The 16670-nt window shown below is 50.4% G+C and overlaps 1 protein-coding gene across 6 annotated transcripts in view; it reads right to left on the bottom strand.

Annotated features, from left to right (window-relative positions):
- Nucleotides 1-16670, bottom strand: part of kazna (kazrin, periplakin interacting protein a) — a 210442-nt gene that overhangs the window by 64659 nt on the left and 129113 nt on the right. For all 6 annotated transcript variants that reach the window (XM_072713483.1, XM_072713484.1, XM_023841537.2 and 3 more), the window contains exon 4: nt 3228-3332. In XM_072713483.1, coding sequence (XP_072569584.1) covers nt 3228-3332 — 105 coding nt within the window. The remainder of the gene's footprint in view (nt 1-3227; nt 3333-16670) is intronic.

Below are 16670 nucleotides of genomic sequence, written 5' to 3'. Positions count from 1 at the left end.
ATGTCAGGTGACACTGATGTCACCTTTGAGGGTAAGACCAGTGCTTCAAATTGAGGGTGTCACCATTTTTAATATTGGGAGGGACAGGGACAGATACATTAAGTGACTGTCCACACTGCTACTCTCTGTTTTTGCATTTCGTCCAAATTACCAAGTTTTCAGCCCATATAAATAAAACCTTTGTAAACACTCTCACAGCCGTATATTTCTGAAAACCGTTGTTGCAGTGTGGATGAGTGAAAACGGAGACTTTTGAAAATGTGGACTCCAAAGCCGCCCTAATTGGTCCCTACTCATAGTTACACCTTCTCATTGTCTGATTGGTCACCTGGCCACCCTCCCGGGAGTAAACAGTATCCCAGCATGACAGAAACTGTGGAGCTCCTTTCAATGGCACTTTCCCTGTTACTGACCTCTATGCAGATAAAATAGCGTGTTGTATAGGGGCTGCTGCATACATGCACGAAAACTCATTTACTGGTTACTGTGCTGCTGTGTGTATGCCCAATGTAGGCTAATAACTACATTATATAAATGCAAATTTATTTATATTTAAAAGCAGAATCCTGGAAAATACTGAGTGGGCCTCCCCATGAGTAATGCCTATGCTTCAAATGCTTCTTTCCTTGAACAAGCTGGCAGATGGGACCTGGCCCCTAATCAGGTGACCACAGCAGTCGTGCTCAATGGGCTGCCTGGCAGTCATTCCCCTCGCCATGGGGTGGTCTGCAGGGGCCTAGGGCTGGACGACAGAACCGTGACTTTATTTAGGATGGCATATAAGCAGCCTGGGTCACCATATCAAGATAGATACTCAGTGCCTTATACACAGCTTGTATGTTTTAGGAATGGGAATCTACTAGCCAAATAGCTCCCCCCCGGTTCTGAGAGTATAGTGCAGGGGTATGGACCCCGAATGCTATCTTGCGGAAATTAACACTAAGCCACAACAGATGACCGGGGAAGGAAAAAGGAATGTACACAGGGGTGGGGCCACAAAAGCACTGGTCCCAGCTTAAAGCTGATTGGCTGCCACAGTGTCCCCTTTTCTGTCACTCACCAATATAAAACATATCATTGGTTAATGATAGGGCACGCCCCTCTGTAAGAATCATGACCCCTCTTATACCCACCACCTTAAAAACCCTAGAATCACCCCTGGCAGGCAGAGTAAGGCACTGTACATCTCAGCAGCATACGAGAGCAGCCAGCCAGCCTCTGCTGGCCCAGTGGCCAAAAGCACCCACGATGGAGAACTCATGCCCCGCCTTGCAGCCCCGGCAGCCAATCAGAGTGGCACCTCGCTCTCAGCGGCCAGCGTGGGTGACCTGCCACGGGCAATTAAAACTTCACATTCAGACGAGGTGGCATGTGCTTTCGAGGGTTTGAGCCAAAGTTGGAAGAAGTACAGGCTGGCAGGGGGTTGGTGTTGGTACACCCCCCCCCCCACCCACCCAGTGGCATGCCTCCCCCGTGATGCTGCAGTGCGGTCTTTCATTTCCCGTTAAGTGCAGGCAATGAGATGCCATCGTACAGGAACAGAGAGCCAGGCAGGGACTCTACCACCTCCGAGAGCCAGTTTGTTTGATGGTACCACTTCCAGGGTCGTTTAGTTTGACGGTACCACCTCCCGGGGCAGTTTCATTTGAGGGTACCACCTCCGGGGGCCATTTAGTTTCATGGTACCACCTCCAGGGGCCGTTTTGTTTGATGGCACCATCTCAGAGGGCCATTTCGTTTGACGGTACAACCTCCCAAGGCTGTTTCGTTTGACGCTACCACATCTGGGCCATTTCGTTTGATGGTACCACCTTCCAGTTCTATTTCATTTGACAGTTCCGGCAGGTTAATGTTCTGCCCTCTCTCCTGTCTCCAGCTGCGTCTGGGTCTGGGGGTGCAAACAGAGAGCACCTTGAGGGGCCTGCCATGAATTATGGGATGCTGTGGTGTGCGGTCTCCATGAGAGATGTACGCAGCATGAGCTGGGAGGACATGAAGAGAGAGAGAACATCAGAGCTGAGTCTTTTTAGTGCCGCAGAGTTGCTGGTCTGCCTGGCTGAACCTCCTACTGCTTCTGCAGAATGGGGTGCCACACACACACACACACACACACACACACACAATGTCACTTCCACTACGTACTGTCCTCTTTCTGCTATCCGCACCCCCTTTTATACTGTCCATCTGATGTCATCTGAAATGTCCAGACTGTGTGTGATAAAGTGGAAAGTCAAGCCCCCCCTCAAATGCCACCCCAGTCAAAAGCATGCGCTTCCATCCCATAAACATGCTGCCTGGGACTCTGCCGGGCCTGTGATGTCACCTGTGATGTCAGAGTCCGCAGAGCACCTGCATGCTTCATGGCTCCTCTTCCCGGACTCTGACGCATTCCTTCAGAGGAAGTTCTAAGTGACATCTTGTGAACGATAAATGTGTCATGTCTTTGCACATTACCCAGCCCCCGCATCACATCGAGCATGCTCCCTATACTGGCAAATAGTGAAGCTCAAGGCATGTACAGGGGCGGGGCCACAGGCCATTGGCCCCAGCTGAAAGCTGATTGGTTCCTGTAGTGCCCTCACTCCTGTCACTCACCAATCCAAAGCATTAGCTAATTATAAGGTTGCCTTCCCCTAGTATAAATTATGGTCTGCACTCCTTCTCTGATTAAGGGATTATATGTAACTGGACTCCCAATCTGCTGAGGGTTCATCTGGCTTATATTTACATTTAATCGCTTCCAAAAACACAGAGTGTAGGAGCTGGAACCTTCAGTTGTGTGTGATTGTGGTAACTAAGTGATTAAGAGGACACAGTGACCTCCAAACACATGGCCTTCCTGTATGATTTTTTCACACACACAGCAGCATATACCCAGTGGTATGCCCTCTACTGGTGGATGAGCAGAACTGTCAGCCTGGTCCCTCATCCCCTTCCTGCTGGCTCTGTAGGCCTGCACCCCTAAAAATGCCCAAACAGGTCCAAGGTATCCTTCCTGCTGGGCATGGGCTAAGCAATAGTGAAAAAAGATGGACCATCTGAATACAAAATGAGCAACAGCAGCACCCAAACATCTGAGCACAGACTGGCCTTCAGTTTCCTCTTTTCGCACCTGTCTGCAGCTCAGTAGCCCTGAGGTTGAGCGTGATTTATGAATCTTTCACCTGACCTTTCAAACCGCAGCTCACAAGAGCCAGAGAAGAGCCGGGGAGAGAGCAGAGCCTTACTCTTGTCCAGAGAAGAATCCGGGGTGTTGAAATCCATCAGGCTTGTTATGTCAGTTTTATAGCAGATGTCTGTCGCTGGCTTCTGTCTCTGGTGCACAGACGGTTCTGGAAGACAACAGACGACAACAGACTGAAATTCACAGCGCAGGAAACACATTTGCTAAAGCACTGCCAACTCGGAGTTCACGTTACAAGATTGAGACCCAAATGCCGGGTCTCAGCTCAGGACATCAAAGACCCCCGGCCGCCTGACACCCAACGTGAGGACATGCCGTGTCATGATATCAGTCGCCGAGGGAGAGAGAGAGAAAATAAATAAATAAAATCGCCAAGATGTGAGAAAGCAAACCTGACAGACACAAAGCACAAAGAGATCCCAGCCTTGTTTTACATCAGTCATGTAAAAAGCAGACACTCCTACCCAGTCTAGGTCAGTCATACTCACGGTTGTGACTGACTGGTTGGTTGTTCATAGCACTACATTCTTTACTATACTGTTGAATTCACTGGCATTCACTGGTAGCAGTGAGCACTATCATACGTTCATCTCAGTAGATCAGAGCAACATCAGCAGCCTCACAGTGTAATGGCACCAGACGTACTCACAGCTCCCAGTGCAACCAGACAGGTGTTGGGAACTGGGTCCTCCCTGGCCATAACCCTCCAGTGATGAGACCTCCTTGGCTACAGACCCTCGCATAACATAACAGGCAAGAGCCTCATTATCTTAAAGGGTTTTTAGCTTAAGTTTCCCCATTGGTTCAAACCACCTCTGCAAGTCACATGACAAAGTGACCAGGGGACGTGCCCTGGCCCAGTCCAGACCGGCCAATTAGTCAAAATGGCACCGACGCATGCGTGACAATCATGCATGATTCAGTCACAGAAACGTGCGTAAAAATGGAAACAGGTTTCTTTTTGTGATCACAGCAAACGACAGGGGGAACTGATGTACACAACTAGCAGATCCACTGAGGGGTATCAAATTAGGGGCGCCTGGCCTTTGCCAGTGCTTTTCATCGATCGCTTCCCTGAGAGTACACCTTCACCCGTAAGAGAATGACACTCAGCTCTGCGACCAATGCTACGCTATGGCCATCATTAGGAAGAGAGAGACATCTGTAATATGAACCTGATCGCTTTAATGTCCATCCAGCTGGGAACTGACATTTAATGACAGAAAGTTTCGGGGGGGGGGGGGAACATATTTAAATGCTGCCCCATATGTAAGTCGATAAACAACATGAGTACGCTAGTGCATTAATCTGTGATAAAAAGCGCATTTAACAAACATAACTGTTCAGGATGGTATTAAGCACAGGTGATGTACACTGAGGAATCCTCTGGACTACCGGACCCTGAAAAAGGTCTGAAATAACTGCTCTAAGCAGCCTGAGTCACTTGGTCAGTCACAACGGGCTGTATGATCCCGCGGTGAGGTGGGACACTTGGGGATTGGTGACGGTGAGGGGGGGGGGGGCACTCAGCCATAAGCAGGCATCCAGGGCTCCCTGGGAGACTCAAATGCCTTTACAGGACGAATGCAGGTGAATCACCATTGTTAGTATAATAATAGCAGTAGGTGTATTAGACCAGGCTAGCTAGCTACAGATAAGACGGCAGTGTTGCAGCAGTGTGGCCTGAGAGCAGCCGATATGGGAGCGTGGAGAGCCGGTGGGGAGGCCGCGTGCTCGCTGAGAGCCGGCGGGGGGGCCGCGTGCTCGCTGAGAGCCGGCGGGGGGGCCGCGTGCTCGCTGAGCTGTCTACATACCTCAAGGGGCTCTCAGACAATCCCCTTCCCGAAGGTGTGAGATACCCCACGGAGTTATAACTCTCAAACAATGACCGGGATGCCATCCGGCAAAAGAGCACAGTCAGGACTTCCAACCTGGACGCCATAATAGACGACACACAGAAACAGCCCATTAATGAATGGGGTGAGGTACAGGCACAAAAGGATGGAATGGCACAGAGTTTAAGTTCAGATCGAGTTTGCCTGTGCTGTCATTCCCGGTAGCAGTGATAGCAGCGAGGTCTTAACTGCTGAGAAACACTGCAGATATTTATGGGACTTTAGGACCCATTATGGGAGAGACAGGGGGGAGAGAATTAGGGAATTGGTCACAGCGGTTCTGCACAGTCGAGCTGGGCGGACGCACAGCGGCGAGCCAAGGTGTTGGGCATTAATCTGGCCCACGCTTGTCGTGACCTGGGGGGGGTTGGGGGGGGGGAGCATCGCCTGCGAGCTCCGCTGATTATAGCACGGCCCTCCTTGAGAGACGCTGACATCCTGGCACTGGAAAGGAGCAGTGCAGCAGAGATAAGGGCCATCGAGTCTCAGTGGCAGCTGATAAACACACGGGCTTGCTGGAGGAAACATTCAGCGTTTCCTCCCACATCCACAAAAAAGAAAAAAAAAGAACGAAACACCAGCCCATCGTGAAAAAGAGTGAAATATCACCGTTCGCTTAGGAGCAGGGTGCAGGATACAGATTAATAAAATAAGGTTTCCTCCAGCACTCCGGCTGATACGGACCAATATCCCAACTGGAAAAATTACCAAACACCAGACTGGCTCATTCTGCTCTGCCAGACTGACTGCAAACAACCAAAACAAACTCGGGGGGGGGGGACGATATTCTACACAGTTTACCGCCAACGGCCAAGAGGAGGTTAACAGGGAAAGCTGCAGTTCCAGGGCCGAAAGTATTTGCAATTTATATCTGAAATTGAATACAGAAAGATTGTGCGGGTAAAGTGAAGGTACGATTTAAAATCCACTTTCTGTGCCGTCTTTTCCATTCAGCTCAGACGCCAGGGTGCGGATGAAAGATGAATCCTTATTTAAACCTAAACTGCAGCCCAACCTATTTATCATGTTATTTTGGCTGATTTATTTTGGCTGCGTGATGGCAGAATAATCCCCCCATACGTGAGCGCAATATTAATCCATAAAAAGATGCGACTTTGCCTCAAATGTGGACCAAGGTTTCCTACCACAACCCACTTATTCTGATAAGTGGCTCCAAGGGACGCAGTAAACACGAATGCGTCTCCGAATGCGCCGACTGCTTGCAGTGCCTGCCATATGCGACGGACGGCACAGCGAGATCGTCTCGATATTTTCCGAATTGGGTTTTTTTTCTCCCCCTCTTGTTTTGCCTTCTGCCCGTTAGGATGTAAACACTGACGCATGGCACAAAGACGGTGACGCCCGTCTCCGTCTCCTGCCCATCTCAGTCTCCTGCCCGTCTCAGTCTCCTGCCCGTCTCAGTCTCCTGCCCGCTGATCTCACACTCCCACGGCATCAGATGTCAGAGCAGTTGCTTTCTAGTGGAGCAAAGTCCAACAGCGGAAAGCGTGCAAGTCTTCAAAGTCGACAGGTCCAAATTAGCGCTGATCATTCAGAGAAGCCCACTGCACTACCATGGAGCCCAAACACACGAGGGCTGTGCTGCATATTCGCATAACATGGCCGTAAGCACACTCCTGCATGCTAAGAACATATAAGGATCTTACATGTGACAGTCTATAGCTAACTTGCGCCTATCTTCAATAGCTGATTATGGAATACAGGGTTACAGTCAGGGCTGGATTGGCCATCTGGAATACCACGCATTTTCTGGAAACCAACCCCTTGGCAAAATTTACCATGGGGGACCCCGAAGTCCAGGGGTCATTTTTAATCCCAATCCAGCTCTGACTAGGTGAACCTGGAACCCGTCCTAGAAGGCAGGGGATACAAGGTGGCAATACAGCCTGGATCCTGCCCATCACAGGGCACGTGTGCCCGCTTGAGGAGTGAGACCAGTGTGCCATCCAACTGACAGGCAGTACGGCCCTATTACAGTTATACAGACCTGAAGTGACACTCTCACAGGATGCATATTTTTAGCCCCAAACTGGTGGTTCTCTTTTTTGATGCCTATGCCTGCTTGGGAGGGGTTGAGGTTGCTGCAGGTGTCGTCAGACGCCCGCTTGGTTCCGCTCCACAAGCCGCGGCCCCCACTGATCAACGTGCTGCGTCTGGAAGTCGCAGGTTTTTCCACCCTGAACTGCACTTTGATTCTCTGCGCCGGGATCTGTCTGATCAGCTTTAAAAGGCAGCCTCTTCACCTCCGCCTGTCAGATCCCGGGCAGCCTCTCGACCCCGTCTGCCCTTTTCGGCCCCTCTGCTGCACGAGCTCATTCCTGGGACGCGCCCCTCTCCTCGCAGGACTTGACGAGCGGAATTTGCAATCGCCCCCCGTTTCGTGCAGTCTGGAGAGCCATCAGGGTGACGAAGGGAGTCGAGTGAGTCTGTTGAGGGTGGGAGTGATTGGGGGGGGGTGTTCCTGGGGAACTTTCTGTGCTACCAGCTAAAAAATAAACACTCACCTCACCATTATGGTGCACTATGGGGCGGTGAGCGGCCCCACAGGCTGAATCTCTGTGCCCGTGATCGGAAGGGTGAGACCTCAGTTCCCATATCTCCCCCTTTGACTTCTCACACGACATCATCTTTTCCCTGTTTCCGTACACTTGACAAAGAGTTTTATGCCTTTATTGAGGGGCTACAATAACTGCATTCTTGTCGGAATATGTTCGCGCTTTGGTTGTTATGGTTACCAAGGGGTTACTGGCTGGGAGCAAAGCCTTAATAGGAAACAGCAGTACAGTAATCACCACTTAACGACATAACACTCCGTAAAGAATATGCTCTTAATCATTTACAGACGCCGCTTTTAGTAGACTTGGGGTCCTTCTTTGATTCACAAAACAAATGGTTTATGTCAATAAAGCAGATGTTTAACTGCGTAGTGCGACAGATTCCAGGGCAGGTAAGCATGGAAGACGGAAGGGATGGGCAATCTTATTCGCAAAGGGCCGCTGTGTTTGCAGGTTTTCGCTGAAACTCCCTAAGTAGGTCACTAATTAGAGGACTGATTGGCTGAAGGGTCCTCACACCTGGGTTCGAACAGCTGACCTAAAGGTTACCCAGAAACCCTGCACACACACCGGCCCTTTGCGGATAAGATTGCCCACCCCTGGTTTAAATGGACAGCTTTTCATTACACAAGCAAAAACCTATTACTATTAAAAGCCCCCCCAAGAAAGAAAGAAAATATAAAACCCCACAGGCACCAAAGCCATAGAGAAATTCCTCCTGATGTTCTTCTTTGTCACTCCATCACTCCTCCCAGTTAATCCACCCGTATGACACACTGCAATGGTCTAACACGTTAATTATTCCCATAAGAGCCAGCTGCTTTTCATTGGAAGGTCTCTCTGAACATGGGCGGTGACCAGTTGCCATGGGAACCCCAACTCACACCCGAACCCAGAGCCTACCTCCGGCTAGCTAGTACAGGCAGCCTCGTTCCTTTTAGAAACCGCCAGGGTCATTAAAACAGTAGGTAAACAGTGTTCACGCACTGTGAATGAGCTACTCAACACTCAGTCGTGTTCTGTGTGGCGTTAGACGGTGAAATTGCACTGAAGTGCAGAGTTACGGCCTCACAGGCTGACGTTCCACGCGGCCGAGCTTCCAGCTCCGCGCAGGTTTGCAAAAGCGACGGTTAGAACAGTGGCCTAAACAGCTGGATTATTCCCATAATAATGCCGGCGGACATACAGTAGGTGACGACTCGAGGAAGATTAACGAGCAGAAAGCGACCATCTCTGGCGGCGGGCGCCAGCCGGCTCTTACAGTAAGTTTTTGTGGATTCCGGCCCTTTTGGCTGCCGGTGGCTGCTGGGAGGGGCGCGATTAGATCAGACGTTATAAAGTGAGCATCTGCACCATGACCTGGACCCGCGGCGGCATCGGACGATCTCCCTGCCTCTTTCTGGCAACGGGAACTACCAGAGATTCATCTGACAGCCCCCTAATTTTGGGAAATCTGTGCCTTCAAGACAATTGAAGAGACAGCGAGGGGAGGGCGGACCCCCCCCACCACTGAATTTTGCCTGGAAAAAAACAGTGCTGGTAGCTTAATGCTCAAAAACCGAGACACTGACCCCGCCAACCACAATAGCCACCACCAGGGTTAAACACAGCGACATCATGTTCGGCTCCATTTAGGGTGTGGGAGAGAAGCTGGATCACCCCCCCTCCATGGCTGGATGGGGTCCGTGGAAGGGGGAGGCTGGGCTAGATCCCAGAAGCCGTCCATCCGTCACGTTCCTCTGGACCGTGGAGCTCTGAGGCCTTTTTGTTTCGATACACAATGGTCCCAGTGTGAGAGGCTGTTCCCCACCAGTTACAGCTGGCTTCTCCAAGCCTGCATGTGTCCAGAATGCTCCGTGCCGTTGCACCCTTGCATAAGGATGCACTCGCCCCTTTGTGGAGCATCACAGGCCACCCCCCCCGGATGGCACCTGCACGCCTGACCCGTAACCCTAACCGACGCAGTCCTTCTGATCTTTTGACAATGTCATTCCTGCAGGGGTTGCCGTGGCGATACAGGGCTGACAAAAACAAACGGCGACATGTGCCGGGAGGGGACCGCAAGCCAATGGGGGGCGCCGGAGGCACTTGTGAGGTCACCACAAAGGCGTAGGTGAGGCATCTCCGGTTGTCGCTCATCACGGCCCCTTGTCACTAGAGAACATGGCCCCCGCCTGGCCACAGCAGGTAACTGCGTCGGGAGACAGCCATATGTGCTGTCTGGCGCCGTCTGCGTGCATGCGGATGGGAGCATACGGTCCTGTGCCAACGTGACAAACGGCTGAGGGCTTCATCCGACACGCTGTCTCTGAGCGTTCGGTGAAGCTGGTCTTTGTAACGGGGGAGGTGTAGAGAAAGTTCTGCCTTTGATCTCTAAGGTGAGATAGTATCTCCATACCTGCGAGTCAAAATTAAACATCACACTTTGCTCAAAGGTTATTCCTCCCCTGATGAGCAGGAAGCGTTTGTGCGCGCGCGGGATCCCATTGTCGGGGCATCGTCGTCTCCCATGGCGACGTTTGATTCCAAAGGCTCACCGTGCATGGCCGTAACAGACCAGCAAGGTCGCTACGATGCACACGCTACGCCAGTTGCAGGCATGGGCAGGGCCTGCTCTCCGCACTTCTGCATGTCCTGTGCCCTTCCCAGAAAAAAGGGTAGGCGAGTCTGGGTCTGATGTCATCCCAAGAGGAGCAAGCTGGAGAGCCTAGCTGTGTAATGCGAGATGGTCTGGGGTGGGGCTAGATGGGATGGACGTGCTGCCGGAAGGGGGTCGTGCTTACTGCGGTGTGATGGCCGATGACAATCTGGAGGGGGGGGGGGGGGGACCATGCAGGATCGAATAGACACAGCCGAAACGCTTTCAGTTCCTGACATGCGTCGTGACGACTGAGGGGTAATGGAAACATTCTAGCGAAGGCGGTATTTTTAGCCAGCGACAGCAGGGTGTCGCATTCAAAGTAACCTTGCAGCGTGCTCCTGTTTCAGGGCAGGAACCTGTGTGCACCCGGATGACCCAGACCTGACTGAAACGACCCCGAACTGTCCTGGGGGCCACACCAGGAAAATAAAGAATGACCAGGCTACCCAGCAGGCTCTACCATGGCTGGAAGCGATCCTCAGTAAATGAGCAGGCCATTATCGTACAAACCTCCTCCAAATCTGCTCAGAGATAACCTCTTAGGATCAGCTTTGTAATCTGTGTCCCACTGCATCTACCAATTCAACAGCACGTTGAATTTAACAACTTGATCTGGAATGATCTTTAGATAAGGGTATTTGCATAAACAATGTGATCATTAGCATATGTAACAAACGCTCGAATAGCAAACTGAACATAAGACAGCTGCAGCCAGCTGAATACGCCATTACATCCATAACTATATCACTGCCCCCATCATCAGAGGCCACTTTAAATAGCTCCTCTTCACACGTTACAGACTCACCTGCAAGGTGACAACGCGAGCACTTACTGTATAAGGGGGAGCGTTTTACATGGTGCTCTTCCCCAGCACCAACTCTCTGCCTCTTTGCCCATCACCCTCCTCGTTCACGGCGCCACTCTTACCAGTTCCTGCCATCTACCTTTCTCATGTGATGAAATTCACCAGAGCCTGCCGGCTCCCAGCACCGAACGTACCAGAGCCTGCCGGCTCCGAGCACATTTCCGAGACCTGAAAGGCACAGACACTGAGCCAGTCCATTTGGACCTTTATCTGTGGCAGAGTTCTGTCTCTATAGATCTTTTTGATTGTACCAAATCACCCAGGTCATGTTGGGATTGAGTAACTGCCTGTGGCAACTGCTGCAGCATAATTTGTTCAATTCAATGAACCTACAATTCAATTCACCTTTCATAAATGCTGAATTTTGTATTCAGTTGATGCTGCCAATGACATTGACTGCTCATCGTTCCTAACCGCTCAGCCAGTAGAGGGCAGTAGTTATCCTGCAGCCCATCCCCAAAAAGCACAGGATGCACAAAGCAGATGGCAGGATGTCAGATCATCACAAATCACACACACTTACTTATATTATACACAAATCAGAGACATCTGGTCACCTAACTGTGCCTTTGGACATTGGAAACCAGAGGATGTAGAGAAATCCTGCACCAACATGGGAACAACATGCAAACTTCACACACGCCCACCGACATGACCGGGGGGGGGGGGGGGTATGAAACCCACAAGCCAGCCAGTCACCCTTAAACTGTCATAAATGTTACCTTTTCTGTGCGTAATTAATAGGCTTAAATCAGCAGGCAGTGATTTAAAGGCGCTTAGATGAACTGCTAACAACCAGAACAATATCCAGCAAATAAGTATAAACTTCTAAGCATATAACTGCAAAACGAACTGCGATTGTATGACCAGCAAACAGATTTTCAATTCACAACCCATTTCAGACCACTTCTAACTCAGGGGGTGAAAATGCGCGAGACTCCAGTAAGATATTCACGCTGTAGTGTGCATGCAGCAGGCTAGGAAAATGCGACGATGAATTGAAGGTTTGTGAAATTGCAAAGAATGAGAATCTTCTGTTTATCCCTCCTGCCCCCCGGGTGGAAAATAACGGCGAATCTGATGCTGCCCTTGCATTTCTAATCCTGCGACCGCTGGTCTCAGTGCTACTCAGTGAAAATCACTATAGAGCATCAACGTGATGTCTGTGACAACAGAAATCAGTATGAATGAGTATGGTTTTCATAGACTGAATTTCAATGACAGTGGGCACGGTGGAAAAAACCCAAAGCACTAAGAGTCTTCCAGTCCCAAACACTGGTTTGTTAAGCTCTGTGACCAGAGTAAACACGGTGAAGCTGATTGGACTGATTTCTCCACTCCCTAAGGCCCACGCTTCCCAACTGATCCCACAGAATAAAGCGGCCACACCTTAATCGCCGTCATCCAGAATGTCCGGCATGTTACCTCTAGCTAAACGATACAAGATACGGAATTCCGGGAGCCCTGGAAGCTCACAGGAGCAGACCTGCTCCGAGTCCCTGTGTCCCAGAAGAACTGGGAGAAGGATCTATCCAAGATTCTGTATAAATGATGAAATGACGGATTGCCACACACTCTCACCAAGTGCCTTTGGGGCGACTGTTACGAAAGGTGCTATAAAAAAATAAACTGAAATGAGAGCAGATGACGGAGAAATATATCATTGGGCTCAGATCCTATTCTGTACTGGGTAATCCAGTCTATGATTGCCTCTACCAGGACCAAAGTGAGCGAAGGAAATTGTAAGCAAGTACCATCTAACAAACCAGACTAACCTGAAGTGAAATAAGCAACCCCATTCACTATGAACTACCTTATTATTTAAATTAATGAAATATATTCCATTTGTATGTATCTTAAATGTCTCCATCAACTTCTATATTTCTTTCAGAGCCACAGGTGCAGATATGCAGCTGAAAGATGGCACATGAGGAGGTTGAGAGCGGCCGTCTCCTCGGAATATCCCTGCGACGCCCACACCAACAGGCCTGCCTCCCGGTGCAGCTGCTTAGCATAATGGGAACACGGCACAGGGGCCCGGCTAATGGGTTAGCGCTGGCTTCAGCATGATTGTGTTTCCTCCGTCCCTCCGGCAGTGACAACCGGGGTGGAGGGAGAAGCCTGACAAAGCCGTGGGTGGACAGATCCTTTCATCTATCCATCACGTGGCCGCTTATCCTCTGCAGCAAGCTAGGGAGCTGTCTCAGGAAGAAGGGGACGCCCGGCGTGGGGTTCCAGTCTCTCTCTCTCTCTCTCTGACACACACACGCAAACACACACGTTTGCATACCTTTCTAAATGGGGACCTTCCATTCATTTCTATGGGGAAAAAACCCTAATCCCAATCACAACACCCTTAAGCCCTACCCAGCTCTAACCTTACACACACACACACACACACACACACACACACACACACACACACAGAAGGCTACTGTGCTGCTTACTAAACCGTGAAACAATATGAGAAGATGTAGCGATGAGCAGGCACCAAGATCTACTTTCATGCATATATAACAGCGAGGAACCCTTTAGAACCCTCATCCTGAAGTTGTGCCGCATGGGGCAGATGTGGTTTTTGAGCTGCTGGTCTGATGCACTCGGACATGAGGAGCTGGGGCAGCTGTCGTTTGCAGCCCCTATTAAAGCAATCCGCTTATCCGTCACCTTACATAAGATGTCAGCAGTCGGCAGGCTAATGGTTCGCACAGCTAACGCAGACAGCTAACGTAGACAGCTAACGCAGACAGCTAACGCAGACAGCTAACGCAGACAGCTAACCACTGACGGCAGCATGTTTCCAAGGCCCAGCAATTTTGAGGAGCACTGTTAAGAAGTGCTAAGGCCTGAAGCTCTGGAGAGTGGATACTGGACTGCAGGATTGCCAGTGGCTTAAAGACTTAAGCTAATTTGGTACCTTTGAGCAGTGCCTGAAAGCCAGCTCGCTGGGACCTCCAAGAGGAGCTTCTGGGTGCACCTTAAAGTGGTCAACAGGTCATGGCGGCTGTGAGGACTGCCCATACTGGGCAAGAGAAGGGGAAGGCTTTCAGGGACCCAAACACTAGGGGGCACCCATGAGTAAAAGTGTGGATAAAGGTAGCTTTGGGGGGGGGGGGGGGGGCATTTGGTAGAATTTTTCAGGGGCTCAGCCATGCTTTTGTGTGGCCCTGGAGGCAGTTATTGAGGATCCTCTGCAAACCACCAAATGCCATGGTATCCCATCATGCCATGGGGCAACCCAGTCAATATATGAGAGACGATAAATGGGGAAGATATGGATGTTTCAGAGGAGGGAAAGGATCGTGGGACAAGCCCCTCTACTGGAACCAACTGCATTGGATTATAAAGTAGGTATATGTATTGGGAGAGAGACTGGGAACACTGGATTGGTTCTTGTGCCTTTCCGAAATGGTTTTGTGTGCAAGGGTGCTGATAAAATCATTACGGTCCATCTTCCAATTCCTGCATCCTGCAGGTTTATTCACAGTTAGGAGGCAGGTTTTTATCCAAAGGTCTGATCAAAGACCATAATAGTCAGAGACGTCTAACTGGTAGCTCAAAAGGTTGATGTTTCAAGCTCCTGTAGTTTCCTTCAGTATCAACTTAACTTAAATTACCACAGAAGGAACATCCAGCTATATTAACAGGTTAAGTCCGTGCATGTCGCACTGGATGGAAGTGACAGTGCCAGGAAACGTAAGCAGTGGGATGAAAGGCGTCGCGCGGCACTGCAGTTTTTCAAAAGCCGGTTCATTTTAAGGTCATATAAATAAAAACCATGGCATTCGCTATCAGCTGCACGTCATACCACGACAGAGAATCATACATAATAAATACAATGTTGTATTAAATGGTAGGATACAAAGTTTCTCTCCTTTGCCCCGGAAAGATTGGATGCCCTATGTAAAAGGCTGATTCATTAATAAATACCGAAAAACACGCAGATGATCCGTATCCCTGACCAAACAGGGGTTTCAGTGACCCTCCACACTCTGTAAAACAGGAACGTGGGGGGGGGGGGGGGGTTGAGCACGTTACAGAAGAGGCAGTGAACACCAACCTGTCAGCATCGTGAGTGACTCCCAGGTTATGATAAGATTTGCGATCCTTCATATCCCGCTACCTTCGTTCAGAGCTGCCGCTCAGGGTGGGCAATTCACAAGTATTCACTCGACGTGGGGGAAGCTCAAGATACACGCATGTTTCTGTTATTGGCTATGGGGGCGGGGGAATTCAAATAAATAAATAAATAAATAAATAAAAATCGATGGCTAAATAGCATCAGGCCTCGGTGGTGATTTGATAGTGTCTGGGTTCCTGCCTTGGGGCTGTTTTCAAGCACTGGGTGATGGGGGGTGGGGGGGTGAGGAATCCCCTGAGGCCACAAATCAAGAGCAGAAAGGAGTCCGGGCTTAATCTTTAATATCTACGACATGAAAGGAGATAATCCCTGATTTACCGCCGCGCCCCGTGGCTCAGGTCTCGCCTGCTACCTCTATCCTCCCAATTAAGCGCATTTAAGGAGGGAGGTGGTGGAGGGAGCGGCCAGCGGCAGAGAGAATAGACCCCCCCCAGGAGGAGCTGCAAGTCAGGCGGGGGCTTCTGACTGGAAGCTAATGGCGGCTAAAGCCTGGGAAAGCAGATGTGGGGGCCAATAGTATTAGCGTCAAATCGCAAAGTCACGGGGAGTTTCCTGCGGAACCGGGGCTCCTAGTGCCAGTGGAGTGCGGCTATCAGACTCTCAGTGGCATGGAGTCCATCTGAGACGTTGCGTTTGTATGTGCATGTGACTCACGTAAGGCTTTTTGGAATAGATTATGTACGTCACTAGAGAGCTGGGGTTGGTTTACATTTCCTAAGCATTCAGACTTTCTAATTCCCGGCACATTCTACACCAGACTGAAGCTGGTGACCCGCTCGTAGGATTCGCCACCCCAAGGAGATGAAACATTCCGGGCGTGTTTATGGAGACCCGGTGCTTAGTGTCGCTGCTGCATGCGGCCTCGCATGGGTGACGTGGTGTGCAGGGGGCGCCGTGTGCAGAATGCAAAGCGGCTCTCTGTGGTAGGCCCCCTCCCCTATGCCCTGTGGCCACAATGCTAAAACAGCACCCTCATGCCCGTCACTGGCCCGAACCCCCGCTCACAAGGCCACAAGGGGTACTCTGTAGTGGGCAGGCACATTTTCAGATTCTAGCGGAGAGAGTGAGGGGGGGGGGGCTGGGAAAGGCTGTGGGGGTCAGGGGCTGTATTACCTGCCCTTCACTAAGAGAGGAGATGCAGTATTCTGAGAGCAGGCCTGCTCTACAGGAGCTCGCATACGGCGTTTGATCCAGCGACCCACCAACAGTGTCTGCAGCAAGTTATTCAAAAGATATGCCGTCTTACAATTCAGCCTTAAAAAAAACACGCCTCTCCATATTCTGATAGAAAGTAACACAAAAAAAACGAGAATGCGACCAGAATTGAGACGATGGCTTATCTGCCAAGCACAGGTACATCGAAATGCT

Source organism: Paramormyrops kingsleyae, chromosome 6 (genome assembly GCF_048594095.1).
Source record: "Paramormyrops kingsleyae isolate MSU_618 chromosome 6, PKINGS_0.4, whole genome shotgun sequence".
In the NCBI taxonomy this organism is placed as follows: Eukaryota; Metazoa; Chordata; class Actinopteri; order Osteoglossiformes; family Mormyridae; genus Paramormyrops; species Paramormyrops kingsleyae.
This window is presented reverse-complemented; position numbering and strand designations above follow the sequence as displayed.